Source organism: Physeter macrocephalus, chromosome 11, assembly GCF_002837175.3.
Source record: "Physeter macrocephalus isolate SW-GA chromosome 11, ASM283717v5, whole genome shotgun sequence".
Lineage (NCBI taxonomy): Eukaryota > Metazoa > Chordata > Mammalia > Artiodactyla > Physeteridae > Physeter > Physeter macrocephalus.
Window position 1 is genome coordinate 60,340,924 of NC_041224.1, and position 21,955 is coordinate 60,362,878.

General features: G+C 44.1%; 2 protein-coding genes and 1 long non-coding RNA gene across 9 annotated transcripts in view; all 3 read left to right on the plus strand.

The window, feature by feature from the left end:
* LOC102992717 (uncharacterized) overlaps positions 1-21,955 on the plus strand; it is a 42,937-nt gene that overhangs the window by 4,345 nt on the left and 16,637 nt on the right. For 3 of the 7 annotated variants that reach the window (XR_008618574.1, XR_008618576.1, XR_003681825.1), the window contains one exon: positions 2,211-2,424. The exons of the other annotated variants lie outside the window; for them this stretch is intronic. This is a non-coding gene — a long non-coding RNA (uncharacterized lncRNA). Of the gene's footprint in view, positions 1-2,210; positions 2,425-21,955 lie in introns of those variants that run through there. 7 annotated transcript variants of the gene reach the window in all.
* On the plus strand, positions 14,883-15,973 carry LOC102992439 (GTPase NRas-like). The gene is given in 1 exon segment (XM_028495479.2): positions 14,883-15,973. A coding segment is annotated over 1 exon segment (570 nt). The 5' UTR covers positions 14,883-15,007; the 3' UTR covers positions 15,578-15,973.
* Positions 16,486-17,313, plus strand: LOC102995131 (ornithine decarboxylase antizyme 2-like). The gene is given in 3 exon segments (XM_028495480.2): positions 16,486-16,679; positions 16,681-16,822; positions 16,825-17,313. Coding segments are annotated over 3 exon segments (567 nt in total). The 5' UTR covers positions 16,486-16,583; the 3' UTR covers positions 17,154-17,313.

Here is a 21,955-nt window from a genome sequence, read left to right on the forward strand (position 1 = left end):
GGGCTTTCTCTAGTTGCGGCGAGCGGGGGCCACTCTTCATCGCGGTGCGCGGGCCTCTCGCTATCGCGGCCTCTCTTGTTGCGGAGCACAGGCTCCTGTCAGACACGCAGGCTCGGCAGTTGTGGCGCACGGGCCTACTTGCTCCGCGGCATGTGGGATCTTCCCAGACCAGGGCTCGAACCCGTGTTCCCTGCATTGGCAGGCAGATTCTCAACCACTGTGCCACCAGGGAAGCCCTCCCCATTTTAATAATGGTTCCGTGACCAAACATATTAACCTGCTGGCTGACAGTGACCCATCTTTATCATGTTCCAGTCACAGACAGTAGGAAGCAAGACTTGAGAGCCTCACTTTGAACAGGATGCAGCCTGGCTAACTTGCACAGGAAGTTCTCTGTGAATACTAGCTGCTAATTCCGTTCAAAAAGAATGAATTCATTGCCTCCTGAGTACCCTGACATTTACCTACATGTAGCTGTCATAAACAGGACAACTTCTTAGGGAGTAAGGAATACTTCCTATCATAGGGAGTACCTAATTTTATAGCTATTTAAGACACTGTATCTCAGTTACTCATATCAGTATGAAATACTTATCCAATGGGCTATTTGAAAAATATAAATTTGAGTGTGTATATTTAAATATGTTAGAATTTACTGATCAGAAAAATGATTTTAATGGAAGCAGGAAAACTTAGCTCCAGCAAACAGATGTTTATAATTAACTGAAAACATGTGTTTTCCCTAAGTATCAGGATTAGGTTGTGCCTCATATAATAGAAAACCAAAAAACAGTGACTTTAAGATGACAGAGGCTAATTTTTCTCTTGCATGAAACAAATTGTCTTTCAAAGTCTGGTCTGATGGCTCCACTTTGTCACAGAGCCAGGCAACATTCCTGTATCCTTTAAGGCAACAATTTATGGTCCAAGATGGCTGCAGGAGCTCCAAGTTCCAGGTGTCAGGAAGGCAGCAAAGGCAAAGGGTGCATGTTACTTCCCTGAATAAAATCTGTAAATAAGAAAGAGGAAGAGAATGGCAATGAATGGGCAGATAGCAGTCCTTGACATAACGACCTGGCAATCAGGTGGCAGTCAGTAATTGTTACTCTTAGCTGGTGCTTTTCCTTTCTGCAGAGCATCAAGAAGGGGAAGGAAAGTAATAGTCACTAACAGCATACAGAGTTCCAGGGATCACGCTGGACGTTGCACATGATCTCCTCCAATTATCACATCCTGTGTGGGTGGCATAGCAGCAGGTCAGGCGGGAGGAGATGTTGTGACTTGGGGTGAGACTCTATCCACATTTGGAGGTAGAAAGTGGAAGGGGGAGAGTTGGAATGTTTGCATAGGAAGCCCAGGGTCTTCTGGGAAGAAAGATTAAACCTCTAACACTTGTTTTCTGAGATAAAAGTTATCAAAAAATTTCAGGGTGAATCAGATGGTACTGACCAAGGTCAAGTGGCAGGAAAGTTAATACTATGCCCTTAAAATAAACGATAATCAAATAAAATTGCCATGAGTGCAGAAAGTGAAGAGATTCAAAAATTTAAAAGATAATAGAAAAACTGGGGAAAGACTTGAACAGGCACTTCACAGAATGGCAGCTAGAGATGGCCAGTGTGAAAATGTACTTAACGCCATCAGTCATCAGGGAAATACAAAATAAACTACCCCACAGTTAACCCTGGCAGGTCTGATGATACCACGTGCTGGTGAGGAGTAGAGCAATGAGATGTGAGGCTGTATGGCTGGGCTAAGAAGAAATTGGTGCAGCCACTTTGGAAAATTGTCCACATACCTTCTAAAATTGAAGATGAACTTACCCTATGAGTCATTTGATCCATTTCTAGTTGTAAACCCTAAAGAAACTCATGCACACTTGCACCAAGTTACAGGTAAAAGAATATTCAAAGCATCATTATTTGTAGTGGCCCCCAAACTGGAAACAACTCAAGTACCCATCAACAGCAGAGTGGGTAAAAACATTGCAGTGTATTCATGCCGTAGATGACCACGCAGTGATGAAAATGAGTGAACCACAGTTACATCCAGTGTTAGGCTCAACTGTAGCTCCCCTACCCTACCAGATTCAAATGTTGAAGCCCTAACCCCTATACTTCAGAGTGTGACCATATTTAATTACATAGGTAATTAATTAAAATGAGGTCATATGGGTGGGCCCTCATCCAATATAGCTGATGTCCTTATAGGAAGAGGAAATTTGGACACAGACACATACAGAGGGAAGATAATATGAAGACTCAGGGAGAAGACAGCCATCTATCGACAAGCCAAGGAGACCTGAAGCAGAGCCCTCAGGTCTGCTCAGAACGAACCTCATAGCCCTCAGAACGAACCAACCCTGCTGACACCTTGATCTTGGACTTCTAGCCTCTATAACCGTCAGAAAATAAATTTCTTTTGTTTAAGCCAGCCAGTCTGTGTTTCTTTGGTATGGCAGCTCTAGCAAACAGGTATACTCGGCCACATGGATGAATCTTATAAACATGATATTTAGTGGAAGAAGTAAGACAAAAAGAATACATACAAAATTTAGCATTTCTATAAATTTCAAAATTAGGCAAAACTAAACTATTGTTTAGGGACGCAAAAATAGTTTGTAAAAAATGATAAGGAAAGCAAAGAAAGGGTTACCATGAATGACGAGAAAATGGAAAGGAACACATGAAGGCTTCTGGGATGGCAGCTAAATATTTTATTCACTTGGGTGCTGGTTACTCAGGTGTTCTTCCTATAATTAGTCATTGAATTGAACCTTTGTGTGTTTATAATAAACTTCCCAATGTTTATTTATAATGAAATGTTGTAAAAGCAAGAAGGAGAAGGAGGTGGAGGAGGAGGAGGGAGGAGGGGGAGAAAGAGGGAGAGAAGGGGAAGGGGAAGAAATAAGGTGAAAGAACCCATGGGCTGACTTCTTACCAAGTGGGTTGGTCTAGGGGTCTGTAACCACAACTGTGGTTGTGAATGGAGGGTGTGAGGGTCAGGTGCTGGCTCTCAGTACATCACCTAAGCCTAGAATCTCATACCTTCCCCTAGAGGAGTCTTAGGAGCTTTGTAAGCTAGGGAAAGCCACTGCACTTCTCTGAGGTTTGTTTCTTCATCTCTAGACTGGGGAAGCCTCCCTGAATGCTGTAAGGCTCTTTCTCTTGCTAAGTCAGGTCACGGCTCAGATGTTACCTTCTCCAGGAGGCCTCCCTGACCACGGCACCTCCTTTTATTCTTTTCCCTTTTATTTTTCTTCATAATACTTGATACTGGTGATAGGTATTTATCACTGAAATTATGTCAAATATTTGTTTATTTTTTCACGAAGAGCATGATTTTTGTTTACCACTGTATCCCCAGTGCCTAAAACAGTGTTTGGCACAGAGTAGGTGCTCAGTAAGTATTTGCAGAGTTAACAAAGATTAGATAAGCTAATGCTCTGTAGTGCCTGGCCCCGAGGAGGGACTTAATAAATGCTGGCCCCCTTCCCCCCCTTTTAGCTGAGATCCCCACTCATGTTTCCTAGGGCTGGACCCCACCAGCCCCCTGTCTCATTTCCGCCTCCCCTCCAAGGTGGGACTGAGAAGATGCCCACAACTCACCCCCTGAACGTTAGCAACATTTCACCTTAGGTAACGTCAGAAACCTTGAAGTCCTTGGGGCCTGGGGTCTCCTGCATGATGACGCCTCATCCTGGGCCACTGCTTTGCCCTGAACCCAATGTGACCCGTTTCATCTGCCCCCTCCCCTCGCCCCTCCTGAGGGTCACAGCCTCCCTGCCCCAGGGGAGGGGACCTTCCCCTCCAAGTGGCTCAGCTGCCCCAGGATGATCAGGCTCTGAATGTTGACGGCGCTTTGGGCGTGTGGGTACTTTCCTCCATTTATAGTTACTGTTGTGGGCTCAGAGGGAGGCCCTGCAGACGCGCCATAAAGCCTCCTCCATTTCTCCATCAGCGTGAAGTGCTCCCTCCTCCCTGTCCTTGCCACGCGGCCCCTATATTTAGCAGTTGTTTCCTTCTGCCTTCCGTTAGCTGTGTACTTGCTTGCTCCCTGGCCCCCTCCCCGGGCCGGGCCGGGCCTTGAGCCCCTCTCCAGGGCTGGGGCCCGGCTTTATTCATTACTGTGCTCTGAGCACGGGGCACAGCACCTGATGTTTCATAGACAGTTTTTTAAAAGCGTCTTCTAAGATGATAAGATGTTAGACTTAAGATGGCATTAAACAACCTTCCTAGATAGACCATCTCCCAACTTCCCAATTTGAAAGCTAATTAAGACATAGGAAAAGACAAAAACTCAGAACCTTTCAGAAAAAGTGGCAAATGATTGGCAGGAGTCCAGGAGGAATTTTCCCTAATGATGTGCCAGTGGGCTGGGCAAGATGGCATGGTTGGTGGCCTGAGCATGCTTTGCCCTCTAATCTGGCCTAGAACCTTCAGACAGGAAGCATGTAGGGGGAATGTTTGACCCTCACTCCCTGTTTGGGGTTGTTCCAGCCAGAAAACTGGGCAGCTCCTCCTATCACGAAGGTATGGCTTCCTGAGGTAGTCACTTCTGTCTGCCCTGGGCCCTACCATTAGCCCACATCCATCTGGAGACTTAAGGGGCAGGGAGCTGAGTGGAACTGGCAAGACGTCTGTCTGGAAGGCATGTTTGCCTAATGTGCAGATGCCACAGATGGAAAGGGTGTATATTTAGCTATATCTTATATACAGTAATATGGGTGCATTGTAGTAATGAAATTGTATTAACTCAGTTGGAGGGTCTTTGGCTTTTAGTAGAGGAGCATAATGCATTTACATTTATTCTGGCATGTTTGGTCTTATTTTCATGTTTGGGCTTTATTTTCATGTTTTGGTCTATGCTTTCTCTTTTTTGTGTTTCTCTTGTTTTTTGCCTTCTATGATGTGTATGATTTGTTTTTTATCTTCTGTGATTTGCAAAGTGTACAGCTTATTGTTTTAATTCTGTTAACACCTTCCAGATTGTAAAACACTTTCTTGGACCCATGTTTCTCCAACTCTCAAATTCCAGAAACATGTATAGTTTTCTTCCTCCCTTACAAAGTAAGGTGAGAAGTTTCCCAGCTCCCTACTTCCATGCCTCTCCATTAAAGCCTCAATTATCATATCTCTCTTTTTAAAAACTATATAGGTCTTCTTTTTTCAAAAATGGGAATTCGTCATTCAAATTTTAACCATGTTTATGATATTTATATTGAATTCTCTATGCTTATACTGCATGTTCCAGTCACTGTGGCTGCATGTATTGCTCCCCAAAACCTTAATGGCTTAAAACAGTAATCATTTACTATCTCTTGCAGTTTCTGTGCATCAGGAACTTAGACAGGGTATGGCAAGGATGGCCTGTCTCTCCTCCATGACGTTGGAGGCCTCAGCAGGAAGACTCAGAAGCTTGAGTCTCTAGCTTGGCCTTAATCATCTGAAGGCCTGTTCATCCAACCATGGTTGGTGCAGGCTGTCATCCAGCTGGGGGCCTGGCTGGGGCTATTAACCAGAACTCCACACATGGCCTCTTGTGTAGCCTACACTTCTTCGAAATGCAGGGGCTGAGTTCCAAGGGCAAGCATCCCCCAAGAGAGAGATCCAGGTGGAAGCCGTACTATCGATAATTTGATGACCTAATCTCAGAAATGATTCATTGTCACTTCTGCTGCATCCTATTGGTTGGGGCAGTTATAAAGATCCACCCAGATCGAATGGAGTTATGTCAACATCATTACATAAGGTGAACAAGTGGGATGCTCACGTGCATACATACATGTACACGAACATGTACAAATACATACACATTACATACATACATATGTTGGTGTGGTCATACTTGAAAAATATAATCAGCCATACTGCATTTCCTTAAATTCTTGATTTTTACTTATGTTTCAGTGGGTTGGAGTCTATATGTACTTAAGTAATTTGAGTAATTCTTTCAGGAAGATTGCGTGAGTGAATATCTGAAAGCATCCATAAAGTCTTAATGTGTAGCATGTAAACTGCCGTCTTCCTTCTTATTTTAAAAATTTTAAAAGTAATACAGGTACACTGTAAATAATTCAAGTATTGCAAAAAAAGAAAAACCCAAACCCACAGGTAATGAAAAATCCTTCATCCCTCCACCTTCCAGAGATAAAGACTGTTAACAGTTTGGCATATATTCCTGTAGATTTTTCTGTATACATTTTAGCATATATTAGCATCACTATAAAATGGGATTGTACCATCCATATTGTTTTTTAACTCGCTTGATGGCATGGATTCCATTTCTACCCCACTTTTATAAGTGATCTGTGAGTGTCTTCTCCTGGCAGTCATGAGCAGCCTGGCCAGCTAGATCTGGTATATTCATATCTGAGATTGTGTGATGCCTTCATCCTTGAATAGCAGTCCAACTATGTGGGATTTTCTTGGGTCGCAACCTTTCACAGTACAATGAATGAGTCCAGCCAGCAGCAGACATGTTTAGGGACCTGCAAAAATTCAGTCCAGTGGGCGTTCAATTGACTTCCTTCCCCACTGTGCAAGAAGCCAGTTTGGACTCCATTTACACATTCACCTCAATATTCCTATAAACGTGGTCTATAAATGTGCCTGTTCTGTACTTTTGCCTTTGAATTGGTTATAGCATCTTCCTGGGTCCCTGGTTAATAATGAGTTAAAGAATATCTTTAGCTGTGTTCAGTTTGTTTCTGTATGAGAGTCATGATTGTAACTTTAAAAAAATTATCTTTCTTGAATTATCTATAACAATGTAGCAGACATGATATGATGCTACTATGTCTTTCTCTTTCTGACTTCACTTAGTTTGATAATCTCTAGGTCCATCCATGTTGCTGCAAATGGCATTATTTCATTCTTTTTGATGGCTGAGTAATACTCCATTGTGTATATATACCACACCTTCTTTATCCATTCATCTGTTGATGGACATTTAGGTTGTTTCCATGTCTTGGCTATTGTAATTAGTGCTGCTATGAACATAGGGGTGCATGTATGTTTTCTAATTATAATTTGTCTGGGTATATGCCCAGGAATGGGATTGCTGGATCATACGGCAACTCTATTTTTAGTTTTTTGAGGAACCTCCATACTGTTTTCCATAGTGGCTGCACCAATTTACATTCCCACCAACAGTGTAGGAGGGTCCCCTTTCTCCACACCCTCTCCAGCATTTGTTATTTGTAGACTTTTAATGCTGGCCATTCTGACCAGTGTTAGGTGGTACCTCATTGTAGTTTTGATTTTCATTTCTCTAATAATTAGCAATGCTGAGCATCTTTTCATGTGCCTCTTGGCCATCTGTATGTCTTCTTTGGAGAAATGTCTATTTAGGTCTTCTGCCCATTTTTGGATTGTGTTGTTTTGTTTTTTGTTGTTGGATATGATGCTACTATGGGCAATAGAAAGCAAATATATATATATGTGCAGTATGATTAAAACTGCATTTAACATTCATAAGAAAATAGACTGGAAAAGGTATACCAAAGTATAATGTATTAGACTGCTTGATATTTTTCTTTACTATGTTTTCCAAAAGATTTTACATACGAATGATGTTACCTTTGTTACAGAAGTCCAGTGAGGCTCCAGTCTGAGCCTTTGTTTTATTGATGGAGTAATGATTGTTTATGGATTGTGAGGGGCTGGAGAGAGGGACATCCTGTTCCCTGCACAGCTACAGGGTTCCACGCTGCTGGAGGGTGAGGGGGGCATATGATGATAGTAAAAGCAATAATAAAATAATGAGTATGTGTATTGTCCCAGGAATTGTGCTAAGCAGTATCTAATTTAACCCTCACAACAGTCCTTTGAAGTAGGTACTATTGGGTCCCATTCTACAGATGAGGAACTGAGGGAGTCAGGAAACTTAGGAGGCTAGGTAACTTGTCCAACTAATATATGGTGAAGCAGGAATTGAAACTCAAGAATTGAACGTGATACCCTGCATCACGTGAGAAACAATTGGAAAGGAAATCCTGGGATGCCTTTCTGAAAAATCACCCCCATTCCTGAATCCAAGCCCTCAGAATCAGTTTATTCAGGAAACATTTCCTGAACCTCCTCTGTGTCCCAGGCCCTGAGGATAAGACATGGCCGAGTCTTCAAGTAACTCACGAGCTAGGATGAGCTGGCGGGAATGGAAGCAGGAAGGGAGGGTGCTGTGGGAGCACAAATTAGGAGCACCCATGGGGCAGGGGTAGATGCTTCCAGGAGGAGGTGACAGCCAACTTGAGTCTCAAAGGAGGGCGGAGCCAGCCTGGTAAAGGGGTTGAGGGAGTGGTAAGGGCATTCATGGCAGAAGAAAGGCCAGAGCAGAGGGGTAACAAAGACACACCAGAGAAGCACTCGTTCTAGCACTGCTGTCCCCTACTTCCAGTGCCCCCCCATCACCTTCCCCAATTATAGAAAGCCATTTTGTCCAGTGGGAAGTGGGCGCAGTTGATTGTTGGGGGTGGGTACCTGAACATGCCAGTCAGAGCCCATTTTTCTTCAGGATGTCTGGACTTGGGTCAGACCACCCCTCCCCGAGGGTTAATGGTGTAAGAAACAGCCTGGGGCAGGTGGAAGCAGTGATGTGCAGAGGGTGTGTCAGGCGAGTTGGGCGAGGCTCTGCGAGGTCTGAGCGGTGGCCCTATGCATCCCTGCAGTCCAGCTGTCCGCCCAGCATGGGGTTCCATGCCACATGCCAGGTCATCTTAATCTAGTTCCCATTTCCTTTAGATAGTCCACATTGGGTTCCTGTCACCTGTAATGAAAGATCCCTGCCTGACACAGTCTCCAAGTTGGTCAGACTGAGTAGAGGGTCATTTCAGCTGACTCAGAGAGGCTGATTTGTAGATCAGGAAGCCAACTGATGCATTTACCAGGAGAAATTCAACTGCTCACTGGATCATCCTTTCAAGTCATTATTGCTGGTGTCTCCTTTTCCTGGAGAAAAAGCACGTGGATTGACAAATGGACGCTTGGAACCCTCTGGGTGAGCAGGCCCCTGTGCCAGCGGTGATTTTTGTGGCTACTGGCACCGGGCTCGGGCGATCCTAGCCTAGAAGGGCAATCCACATGCCAAGAAGGAAGAAGGTTGTCAAAGAGGCTGGGCAACTGGGTGGGCTGACCAGGGGTACTGCTGGGACCACAGCCTGGGCTTGTCACACTGGAGTCCTCTTCTTTCTGGTCATTCAGACCACCTTCTTCAAGTCAGCACCTTCCTGCAGGCGAAGCTCAGGACCCATGAGTGGGCTCAAGTGCCTGAATATGATGACACTTCCATCCTGGCTTCCCAAACTGTAGCCTCAGGCCACCTGGACGCAGCTACTCCTGACGCCTCTGAGGGCAGCTGTCCTGTCCAAGGCCCTGCAAGAAGCAGATCATGTAACCCCATCCACCCAACCCTGAGCAACAGAGGCGCCCTGGTGGGCTGCCTGTCAGAGGCCTGGCAGGGCACAGGCAGGGCAGTCAGTGACTTGGGGCCTGACTTGAAAACACAGGCTGGCTCTGGGGAGGGGTCTTAAAAGACCCAAAGGAAGCTGCAGTTCGTGGTGGGCTCTACGGCTGGAGGTTGGGTAGACTCAGGGTCTGGGGTGGCCGCAAGTGGCCAGGTGCCAGTTGAAGTTACCGGGGAGTAGAGATTGTGGGTGAGAAAGAAGGCTGGGTAGGAAGAGAAACAGAGTGGGGGCCATAGAGAGAGACAGACAGACAGACAGATTGGCTAACAGAGAGACGGTAGCTGAATCCCAGAACTGCCCTGTTTCTGGTAGGGGACTTCACAGTATCTTCAGGGCCACCACCCTGCCTTACCAAAAGTGTTGGTAAATCCCAACACTTTTCCTGGGTGATGCCAGCACGTCGCTGATACGCTCCATCAAACTGAAAGCCGCAACCGAGCAGGCCATTTCTGCTGCTGGCTGGGCTGCTCCCTTGGACAATGACTTATGATTTTACTCTTAGAGGGAACTTTCAACTGCAGGTTGAGGTCTCCTTGCTGTCTTTGTATGTGCAGGTTGGAATCTTTTCTCAACCACTGAAACCCACAGATGTGTGACCTGGGCCTCACCATCCTCACCTCTTAAATGGCCATCCTGCAGCCTGCTCCATCATGACAGCATTGAACTTTATCTGAACCCTGTGCTCCCAAAAGGCAGCTATGACTAAGAAATTCCCAGGACTTCCCTGGTGGCGCAGCAGTTAAGAATCCGCCTGCCAACGCAGGGGACACAGGTTTGAGCCCTGGTCCGGGAAGATACCACATGCCGCACAGCAACTAAGCCCGGGCGCCACAGCTACTGAGCCTGAGCTCTAGATTCCGTGAGCCACAACAACTGAGCCCGCGTGCCTAGAGCCCATGCTCTGTAACAAGAGAAGCCACTGAAATGAGAAGCCCACGCACCTCAACGAAGACCCAACGCAGCCAAAAGTAAATAAATAATTAATTAAATTAATTAATTTTAAAAATACTTGAAATGATAACAAGGTCCTGTAATAGGAGAACGAATGAACGAAAAAATTCCCCCACCTTATTAAGTTCTGGGGAAACAGGACCACCTTGCTCTCGCATATTCCAAGAAAACAACCCGTCTACATCCTTTCTTGCTATTCCCACGAGACTGGTTGATGACTCCCTGGTTCACCTGCCTCTCTAAAACCTCACGCCCCTTCCTTTTCTTTGAGAGGGTTCTCATTAATGAACCTTCTCTCTACTGCAATAGCCTGCATAAAATCTGTCATTGTCTGGTGGCTTTTGCTTAACGATTACTAGAAGCTGTTGTAAGCATCTATTGGGTGGGGCATCTGGAGTCCCAGGTTCCAGTCCTGGTTCACCCAGGCCTGGCTTCCCTTTCTGCCAGGTTTCAGTCTTCGTTGAGAGCTCCCTAAGGGCCTCTTACTTTCAGGATGTGAGTGGCAACTCAGCCTCTGCACGGGGAGGCGGGGCCAATACAGCAGCTGTAATATTTGCATGCCGCCACCAGAGGGCGGCGGCTCCGCGGAAGAAGGCCCTGGCCGCTGCACCCTCTCGCTCCCGCAGAGCCTTTAAAATGCGCTTTGGAAGTGGAAGCCAGGCAGCGTTTTCAGCCCTCGAGTGCTTTCGCCTGGTACACGCTGTTGCACTCCAGGCATTTCTTCTTTGCTCCCGCCTCCGGAGAGTCCTCGTCCGCCGATGTCAGTCAGAAGACTCGAGTGAGCTGGAGAGGGCCCAAAAGCCAGCCTTGAGCCTCTGGGCCTCTAGCGCTTGTCTGGGGACCATGTCCCTTCCCTTCTTGCGGCCCTCTGGCCCCCTTCTCTATTTAAGACAAGTTGAAGAATCCTTCAGGCTGCAGGCAAATGGGGAGGAGAGGCAGAAGGGAGGAGTCCAAAGAGGACTGCTTCGGGGGCAGCACTTAACCAGTCACTGCCGTCAGCCAGTTGGAGCATCACAGTGTCTCCTTAAAGTGGGCAAGGCAAGAGCTGTTACCCAGTCTGAAGGATGGGGAAACAGGCTCCCAGAGAGAAAAAGGGATTAGCCTCTGGTAGCACAGCTAGTAAATGGCAGAAATAGGTCAAGAACTCAGTTATCCAGACCCCAAACCAGAAGCTCTTGGGATGGCCAGGCACACACAGACAGAGATGGTTCACCACTTGGCAAAATTAAACATGGGCCACTCCAACAGAAAGGGGCCCTGGACATCCTTCAGGGTGGAAACGAAAGTGCAGCCATTGAAAGGACTCAAATTGTCCAGTTTTAAGTATTGATGTGGTAAGATGATCACATTTGCTTTTTCAAGTGTATATGTCTACATACACATTTGAAAAGCAAATATAAATACCAAAGCCAAATATAAATTAAAAAGCAAGTATAGGGACTTCCCTGGTGGAACAGAGGTTAAGAATCCACCTGCCAATGCAGGGGACACGGGTTCGAGCCCTGGTCCGGGAAGATCCCACATGCTCCAAAGCAGCTAAGTCTGTGCGCCACAACTACTGAGCCTGGGATCTAGAGCCTATGAGCCACAACTACTAAGCCCCTGCACCACAACTACTGAAGCTTGCGTGCCCTAGAGCCCATGCGCCACAACTACTGAGCACACATGCTGCAACTGCTGAGCCTGCGTGCTGCCACTACTGAAACCCCTGTGCCTAGAGCCTGTGCTCCACAAAAGAGAAGCCACTGCAAGGAGAAGCCCACGCACCGCAAGGAAGAGTAGCCCCTGCTCGCCACGACTAGAGAAAGCCCGCGCCAGCAACAAACACCCAACACAGCCAAAAAGAAAAAGAAAATTTTTTTTAAAAAGCAAATATAAAGCAGCCAGACTGTACACAGTGGGCTATCTCTGGTGGTTGGAATAGCGGTAGTGGGAGGAGGGTTTTCATTTTCTCTGGATTGTTCAAATTGTTCATTACTCACGTATATAAACCAGAAAGGAGACAAACGATTCCGTATTTCTGTTTGACAAAAAGTAATACCTCCTTGTTAAAGAGTTAGAAAGTACAAAAGAGTATGAAGAAAATGAAATTCATCAGTAACCCACCTTCCTCCCCATAGATACTGATGTTTTTCTTTCTAGTTGGTTTCTTTCTCTACAAAATGTGAATAACAGTATTAACTGTAGAGGAATGTTGTGAAGATTGAGGGAGAGGGTGTATATAATAGCTAACATTCCAGAAGCGTTAGCCATTTTTATACATAACAAAATCAGTACCGCACTGTATATATTTTTTATATGCTGGTGTTTTCACTTACAACATTGCTTCATGAACAGTTCCCCATGTCAACTCTTCTTTAAAAATGATATTTTTAGTGACTGCACGAAATTTCATTGTATTTAAGTACAGTTTATTTAACCGATTCCCAATCGTTGAACCTTTAGATTGTTTCCAATTTTTGCTGTTAAAATAACAGTGAGATTAACATTTTTAAACATCTCTCCTTGTCAGCATTTCTGATTACTTCCTGAGATGGATTTCTGGAGGTAGGATTACTGGGACAAAGGGTGCAAATATTTTTCAGGCTTTTGATTCAGGTTACCAAATTGCTTCCCAGAATGATCTTGCCAATTTACACTCCCACCTGCCGTGCGTGAGAATGCCTGTCCCACAGCACACAAAGGAGGGATTTTTTGGCAATGGGTGAGATTTGATTATGTTGCTGGTCTGAGGAGAAGGAGCCCTGTAGGGAGGGAGGGTTTAAATTTTAGGAGAGAGAGAGGATGTCGAAAGGAGTGAGGTCCCTGGGAGAAAGGGATGGGGTTTGGGAGAAAGGGATGGGGTTTTGAAGCGCACTTATAGGAATTGTCTTGGATTTAAGAAGGGACACCTCGTTTTCTGAGATGGGTGGAAGGAGCTGTGATTGGGTGTGGATATACAGTCACTGTAAGTAGGTAGGTGAGATTCAGGAGAGCTAGTCTCTAGGGGTCCCCTTTGCTCAATAAAGTAGGAGGCTGAGTCATCTATTCCAAGGTAAAAGGTGAGGGCTAAGGAGGAGACTTGAGGTAGGGCTGAGGGATACCACCCTTTTACTTCCAGGGAGTAAAAGTGTTGACAGTCCAGTTGAAGTGGATGACCTTGAGTTTGTGGTGGCACCATTCTTAAGGGCTGTGTGTACCTTACAGCATGTAGCCACCTAGGGAAAGAAAAACTTGTACACTTATTAATCTAAACCAAATCTTTCAAAGTATGTGGTAAACAGTAGAAAACAGTGAGGCTGGAGAAGTCATGGCAGTAAAAAGTTTATGAACTTCTGGAGTTGTACCAAACTTTCAAGGAACTGTTAATTCCTGTCTTCTGTAAGTTTTTCCAAAAAACTAGAAAAGAGCAAAAGCTGCCCAGATCATTTTATGAAACTAGTGTAATCTTGGTTCCAAAATCAGTAAAGACAAAGCAATAAATGAAAGAATAGGCTTTTTTCAACTATGATGTAGATATAAAAATCCTAAATAAAATATCAGCTAACTAACCCAGTTTTATATTTTAAAAAAATTTATTTTGATCAAGTAGGGTTTATCCCAGGAATTTCAGGTTGGCTCAACATCAGAAATCACCTCATTAATAAAGGACAAAAATCATACAGGTATCTCAATTGGTGAAGAAAAAGCATTTGATAAAGTTCATTACCTATTTATGGTTCAATAACTTAGCAAACTGGATATAGGAAAGACATTTTTAACTTGGTAAAGACGATGTATCAAAAACTTAAAGCAATCATACTTAAGAGATTTTAAGTGCATTCTTTTTAAAATCTGGAAAAAAATAAGGAATCCAACTGTACTGCTACCATTCAACATACAATAATGGAAGTTCTAGACAAAGCTATTAGGAAGAAAGAATAAGAGATAGATTAGAAGAGAAAAGATAAAAGTATCATGTTGAATGGATAAAGAAGAATGGAGATACACACACACACACACACACACACACACACACGTATATATAAAATCTTCTTTAATGGAATATTACTCAGCCATAAAAACGAATGAAATAATGCCATTTGCAGCAACATGGATGGACCTGGAGATTATCATGCTAAGTGAAGTAAGTCAGAAAGAGAAAGAAAAATACCATATATCACTTATATGTGGAATTTTAAATAGGATACAAATGAACTTATTTACAAAACAGAAACAGACTCATAGATGTAGGAAACAAACTATGGTTACCAAAGGAGAAAGGAGGTGGGGGAAGGATAAATTAGGAGTTTGATATTAGCAGATACAAACTACTATATATAAAATAGATAACAAGGTCCTACTGTATAGCACAGGGAACTATATTCGAGAGCCTGTAATAAACCGTAATGGAAAGAATATGAAAAAAATTACATGTATAAACCGAACCACTTTGCTGTACACCAGAAACTAACGCAGCAGTGTAAATCAACTATACTTCTATTAAAAAACTATCATCGGCTCCCTGGTGGGGGCTGTTCATGGCGGTTCCGGGGTCTCCAACATTTTTCCCGGTTGTGGTCCAAATCTGTCCGAAGCGGAGGCAGTGGAGCTTGAGGTTCTTGCTGGTGTGAAATGACTGAGTACAAACTGGTGGTGGTTGGATCAGGTGGTGTTGGGAAAAGCGCACTGACAATCCAGCTGATCCAGAACCACTTTGTAGATGAATACGATCCCACCATAGAGGATTCTTACCAAAAACAGGTGGTTATAGATGGTGAAACCTGTCTGTTGGACATACTGGATACAGCTGGACAAGAGGAGTACAGTGCCATGTGAGACTAATACATGAGGACAGGCGAAGGCTTCCTTTGTGTATTTGCCATCAATAATAGCAAATCATTTGCAGATATTAACCTCTACAGGGAACAGATTAAGCGTGTAAAAGACTCAGATGATGTACCTATGGTGCTAGTAGGAAACAAGTGTGATTTGCCAGCAAGGACAGTTGACACAAAACAAGCCCATGAACTGGCCAAGAGTTACGGGATTCCATTCATTGAAACCTCAGCCAAGACCAGACAGGGTGTTGAAGATGCCTTTTACACACTGGTAAGAGAAATACGTCAGTACCGAATGAAAAAACTCAACAGCAGTGATGATGGGACTCAAGGTTGTATGGGATTGCCATGTGTGGTGATGTAACAAGATACTTTTAAAGTTCTAGCATCAGAAAAGAGCCATCGTCAAGCTGCAGTGACACCTTGGTCCTGACTTCTCTGGAGGAGAAGTATTCCTGTTGCTATCTTCAGTCTCACAAAGAAGCTCCTGCGATTTCCCCAACTCTCAGTAGATCAGTATAATATTCTCTATTTGAGAAGTTCTCAGAGTAACTACCTCCTCAGTTGGTTGTCTGACCAGAGAAATGAACCTCTTGTTACTGCCAGTATTTCTCCACCCTGGGTTCTCCCCGAGCACACACAAACAAACCTCTGCCACCCCAGGTTTTTCATCTGAAAAGCAATTAATGCTCTGAAACAGAGAACCAAACTGTAGAAACATGAAATTCTGTAGAAAACAATGTCTTGAGCTCTGAAGTAGCAACTGGTGGTGATTTTTTTTCCTTTTTACTGTAGAACTTGGAACTATGTTGGATTTTGGAGAAATGTCATAAATTACTGTTTTGCTGAGAATATAGTTAATGTTGCTGTTTGTTTTGTTTGTAATGTTATCAGCTATATTCTATAAACTGGCATCTGCTCTGTATTCAGAAATACAAAAATGAATACTGAAAAAAAAACTATCATCATGTAGAAATAATATTTTCCTTTGCCTTGTAAAAACAAAGAGAAGCAACAGATAGACTGTTAAAACTATTAAGAGAATTCAGTAAAATCACCAGATACAATATTAACCTAAAAAAATAAATCCGTAACATTTCTCTTCACCAGAAGAATCAACTTCTAGTTACAATAGCAGCAAAAAAGCGTGTACAATGCCTAGGAATGAACTTAACGAAGAATATAAAAGAAACCGAGTTGGAGGCAGGCGCTCGCTGAGGCAGGAGGAGGGCTCTGGGCCCGCTGCCCGACAGGGACTTAGCCCGCAGAGCTCGGCCCCACGCATGCGCGCGCGCGGCCCCACACCGCCCACTCATCCACCTCCCTACTCCCTGCGCCGCCTCTTCCCACCCTGAGCAGAGCCGCCGAGGATGATAAACACCCAGGACAATAGGATTTTGCCTTTGAGTAACTGTCCCCAGCTCCGGTGCTGCAGGCACATTGTTCCGGGGCCTCTGTGGTGCTCCGGATGCCCCTCACCCACTGTCGAAGATCCCCGGTGGGCGAGGGGCCGGCAGGGATCCTTCTCTCTCGGCTCTAATATATAAGGACGAGGAGCTCACTGTGACCCAGGACCTCCCTGTGAACGATGGAAAACCTCACATCGTCCACTCCAGTATGAGGTCACCGAGGTGAAGGTCTCTTCCTGGGATGCAGTCCTGTCCAGCCAGAGCCTGTTTGTAGAAATCCCAGATGGATTATTAGCTGATGGGCGCAAAGAAGGATTGTTAGCACTGCTAGAGTTTGCTGAAGAGAAGATGAAAGTGAACTATGTCTTCATCTGCTTCAGGAAGGGCCGGGAAGACAGAGCTCCACTCCTGAAGACCTTCAGCTTCTTGGGCTTTGAGATTGTGCATCCAGGCCATCCCTGTGTCCCCTCTCGACCAGATGTGATGTTCATGGTTTACCCCCTGGACCAGAACTTGTCCGATGAGGACTAATGGTCATAGAGGATGCTTTGCCCAAGAGCCACAGTGGGGCAAGAGAGGAAGTTAGGCAGCCCTGGGACAGAGGAGGGGGCTTCTTGCTGTCTAGGGAAGGACGCTGAGGGGCTCAGGGTGAGGGTTGCCTGTTGTGTTCTCAGAGTTGACTCGTTGAAATTGTTTTCCATAAAGAACAGTATATATATATTTTTTTAATTCATGGAAGTGTGTTCTTGATTTCTCTCTTGATTTATGTAGAGCAAAGCAATTGGTTTATGACTCCTGAAATTATCTGTTTTTTGTACTAACACCTGTTTGGTCCTTTGCTTTGCATAAATGAGAGTCTCCTTTTGTCTAGGCAGTGATTTTATATGGTATGAGAAGAGAATTCTCTCTATGCTTTTATTTATTTTTATTTTTATTTTTTTAACATCTTTATTGGGGTATAACTGTTTTACAATAGTGTGTTGGTTTCTCCTTTACAACAAAGTGAATCAGTTATACATATACATATGTTCCCATATCTCTTCCCTCTTGTGTCTCCCTCCCTCCCCCCCTCCCTATCCCACCCCTCTCATGGTCACAAAGCACAGAGGTGATCTCCCTGTGCTATGCGGCAGCTTCCCACTAGCTATCTAATTTACATTTGGTAGTGCATATATGTCCCTGCCACTCTCTCACTTCGTCACAGCTTACCCTTCCCCCTCCCCATGTCCTCAAGTCCATGCTCTAGTAGGTCTGTGTTTTATTCCTGTCCTACCACTAATCTCTTCATGACATTTTTTTTTCTTAGATTCCATATATATGTGTTAGCGTACGGTATTTGTTTTTCTCCTTCTGACTTACTTCACTCTGTATGACAGACTCCAGGTCCATCCACCTCACTACAAATAACTCAGTTTCATTTCTTTTTATGGCTGAGTAATATTCCATTGTATAAACATATCATTCACATGTAATCACCAATAGTAAATGAAGATGTTTATGAACTGGCATTAGAAGCTTTTTAAACTGTGCTGTGTGATGTGCTCTATCTAGCCTAGGGAAGGACATTGCCTAGAGCGGGAGGGACTGTCTGGGTCCAGGGGCAAGGCCTGGAGAGCTGGTGGACAGCACTGTCAGGCTGAGGTTCCCCTGCTGTTGGGCTTTCTTTTTTGGTTTTTAAGACCTGTGTATTTTCTTTCCTTGCTTCCTGTCACCCTGGGGACTCCGGAGTATAGGCTTTTCAGCCCCTGGGCAGTGTCCTTCAGTTGTTTTTTGACACTCCACCTGGGCTTCTCTCTGTGTATTTGTTTCTGGCCTGGAGAAAGCAGGTCTGACCCCTCCTTTACAGCTTCGTGTTATTCTCTCATTTGGTTAAGCTGGCTTAATCTGTTTCATGTTATCAGTGCATTTAAAATAGGGGCATTGAAGTTCACTCCCACCACCAGGGCTTTTTTTGGGGTGCCTGGGCCTTAAAAAAATATTAGCCAAACTCCAATTCTCAGATTACGGCCAGGAGTTCTCGCTTTTGGCCGCAGGCCCAAGGTATGTCCTTCCTAGGGTCACAGACAGTAGAGGGGAAGAGGAAGAGCAGCTCAGGGCCTGGGGGTTGTGGGAGAATCTGCTCCGCAGGACTGGATACCTCTGCCTGGCTAAGTCTAGTGCTAACTGCGCCCCTCTCTAACAGGTTCTGAGTAGTGCCTGAGACCCTGCTCCACAGGGCTTGGCAGTGGCACTGAGGGTGTAGAAGTGGCCTGCCCTTTTCTGTTTTCACTGAACAGCTTGTTCTAAGGGAGGAGGAAGGGGGAGAGGTCTAGACTGGGCGAGGGGGTGGGGGTGTCAGGGAGGCAAGTGTGTTGTGTTACTGTGTCAATAAACTGATTTAAAGTTGTGAAAGAAAAGAAAAGAAGCCTATGGAGAAAACTTTAAAACTCTAATAAAGGATGTAGAAATTAACCTGAAGAAATTGAGGGAAATTGTATGCTCTTGGATGGAATTACTTAATATTATACAGGAGTCAGTTCTTTATGAATTAATTTATATATGCAATGAAATCCCAGTAAAGATTCCAGGTATATTTTCTAGGAACTTGATATACTCATTCTAAAATTTATATGGATGAGCAGGATTAAGTCAACCTTACCAAGAGTAAAGAGCAGCACACTACAAAGCCATGTAAAAAGCCAGACAAAGCAAAACAGGAAGATTGTTTTGCACAAAAACAGACCAATAGACCATGGAATAGAATAGACAACTCAAAGTCAGACCATGAGCATATGGTTGTTAGGCATTGCACATCAATGAAGAAGGGGCAGATTAAACCAGCTTAGTAGATGGAGAAAGACAAAGTAGGATTCCTGCCTGACACCAAATAGAAATGTACACTCTAAATGACAAAAGACCTCAATGTGAAAAGTAAAACTCTAAAGTTAATGGAAGAAAATATAAGAGGGTACCTTTGGGACCTGGGTTGAGAACGGAACTCTTTATACAAAACCTCAAAAGCACAAACCAGAAGGAAAAAAATGGATTAATTTGATAATGTCAAAATTAAGGATATCTGTTCAAAAGAGGATACCATGGACAATAGGTGATAGAATGGGAGAAGATATTTGTAAATCTAAAAATGATAAGGAATTACTATATAGAATATACAAGTTACTCATGCAAACCAAAAAGCAGAGAGGCTTCCAGTTTCCAGTTGGGCAGGTAAGGAGCTTGGAAGTCTGTACTCTGTCCTAACAGGTGAAAAGCTGAAAAAAACCGAGAATAAACAACCCTTCTTAGACCTGTCAGAGAATTGAGGACACAGGGCAAACCACTGCTCCAAAAAGTGGAAACACAGACAGGTGGATACTCACAGCTACCAGAGCAGAAACCCATGGACAGAAACCTCCCTGGGAACAAGCAGTAGGGTAGGCAAACCTCAACTGTGATTGGTGAATTGCTGGAGGCTCCATGTGGACAAGTTTGAGATTTAAAAACTCCAGGGGGGCCCAGTCTCATAGAGGCACCCAAACTTTTGTGAGTTTTACCTCTAGGAGCTCTACCAGGGTCTCACAGCAAATGTCAGAGAAAAATCGGGTCATGCTTCCAGCAGGGGGAGACAGAAAGTAACCATTTTGAAATATGTCAGAGGGTTCCATTCTTCTTAACACCCCCAGAAGAAACTATTTTACCTCAGCCTAACCTGCTGGGATTTCAGCAGAGCCTAAACAATCTGGGGGAAGGAAAATCCCCAACTCCAGCCAGCTCTAGCCATCCTGTTCCACTTAAGGGGGTGAAAAAAACTGAGAAGCACTGGTGAAGTTCACAATTCAGAGGTACATTCTCACGAAAAGACTGAGCCCTGGGCTTCCCTGGTGGCACAGTGTTTAAGAATCCGCCTGCCAATGCAGGGAACAAGGGTACAAACCCTAGTCCGGGAAGTTCCCCCATGCCGCGGAGCAATGAAGCCTGTGCAGCACAACTACTGAGCCTGCGCTCTAGAGCCCGTGAGCCACAACTACTGAGCCTACGCTCTAGAGCCCGCGAGCCACAACTACGGAAGCCCGCGTGCCTAGAGCCCATGCTCCACAACAAGAGAAGCCACCGCAATGAGAAGCCCACGCACTGCAACGAAGAGTAGCCCCCGCTTACCGCAACTAGAGAAAGCATGCACGCAGCAAGGAAGACCCAATGCAGCCAAAAATAAATAAATAAAATAAATTAATTAATTTAAAAAGGAAAAAGACTGAGCCCTAATCATAGGACTATAGGACTTCCCTCCTCACTTCCCCCTCTACCACATGACTACAGGCCTATTTACTGCAGTTCCTTTACATCATGTCTGGCTTTCAAAAAAATTACAATGCATCCTCAAAGACAAAAAACACAGTTTGAAGAGACAGAGCAAGCACCAGAACAAGACTCAGATCTGGCAGAGCTGTTGGAATTATCAGATTAGGTTTTAAAATAACTATGATTATTATGTTAAGTGCACTTAGATGGATAAAGTAAACAACATGCAAGAACAGATGGGCAATATATGCTGAGAGATGGAAAGTCTAAGAAAGACTCCAAAAGAAATGCTAGAGATCAAAAACACTATAACAAAAATGAAGAATGCCTTTGATGTACTCATTAGTAGACTGGACATGATTGAGGAAAGAATCTCTGAGCTTTAGGATATGTCTATAGATGCTTCCAAAACTGAAAAGCAAAGAGAAAAATGACTGAAAAGAAAAATGGAACAGGATATCCAAGGACTGTGGAGAACTGGAAAAGGTGTAACATACACATAATAGGAGTACTAAAGAATGAGAGAAAGGAACAGAAGAAATATTTGAAGCAATAATGACTGAGAATTTCCCAAAATTAATATCAGACACCAAAACACAGATCCAGGAAGCTCAGAGAACACTAAGCAGGATAAAAACAAGAACAACAACAACAACAAAACAAACCTACTATACCTAAGCATATTATCTTCAAATTGCAGAAAATCAAAGATAAAGAAAAAATACTGAAAGAAGCCAGGGGGGAGAATCACCTTACCTACAGAGGAACAAAGATCAGAATTACATCTGACTGCTCCTCAGAAACCATGCAAGTAAGAAGAGTGTGTAGTGAAATACTTCATCTTGAGAGAAAAAAAACCTCATCAACTTAGAATTCTGTATCCTGAGAAATTATCCTTACAAAGTGAAGGAGAAATAAAGACTTTCTCAGACAAACAAAAATTGAGGGAATTTGTTGCCAGTAAACCTGTCCTGCAAGAAATGTTAAAAGATGTTCTTCAGAGAGAAGGAGATGATATAGGTCAGAAACCTGGACCTACATAAAGAAAGGAAGAGCAC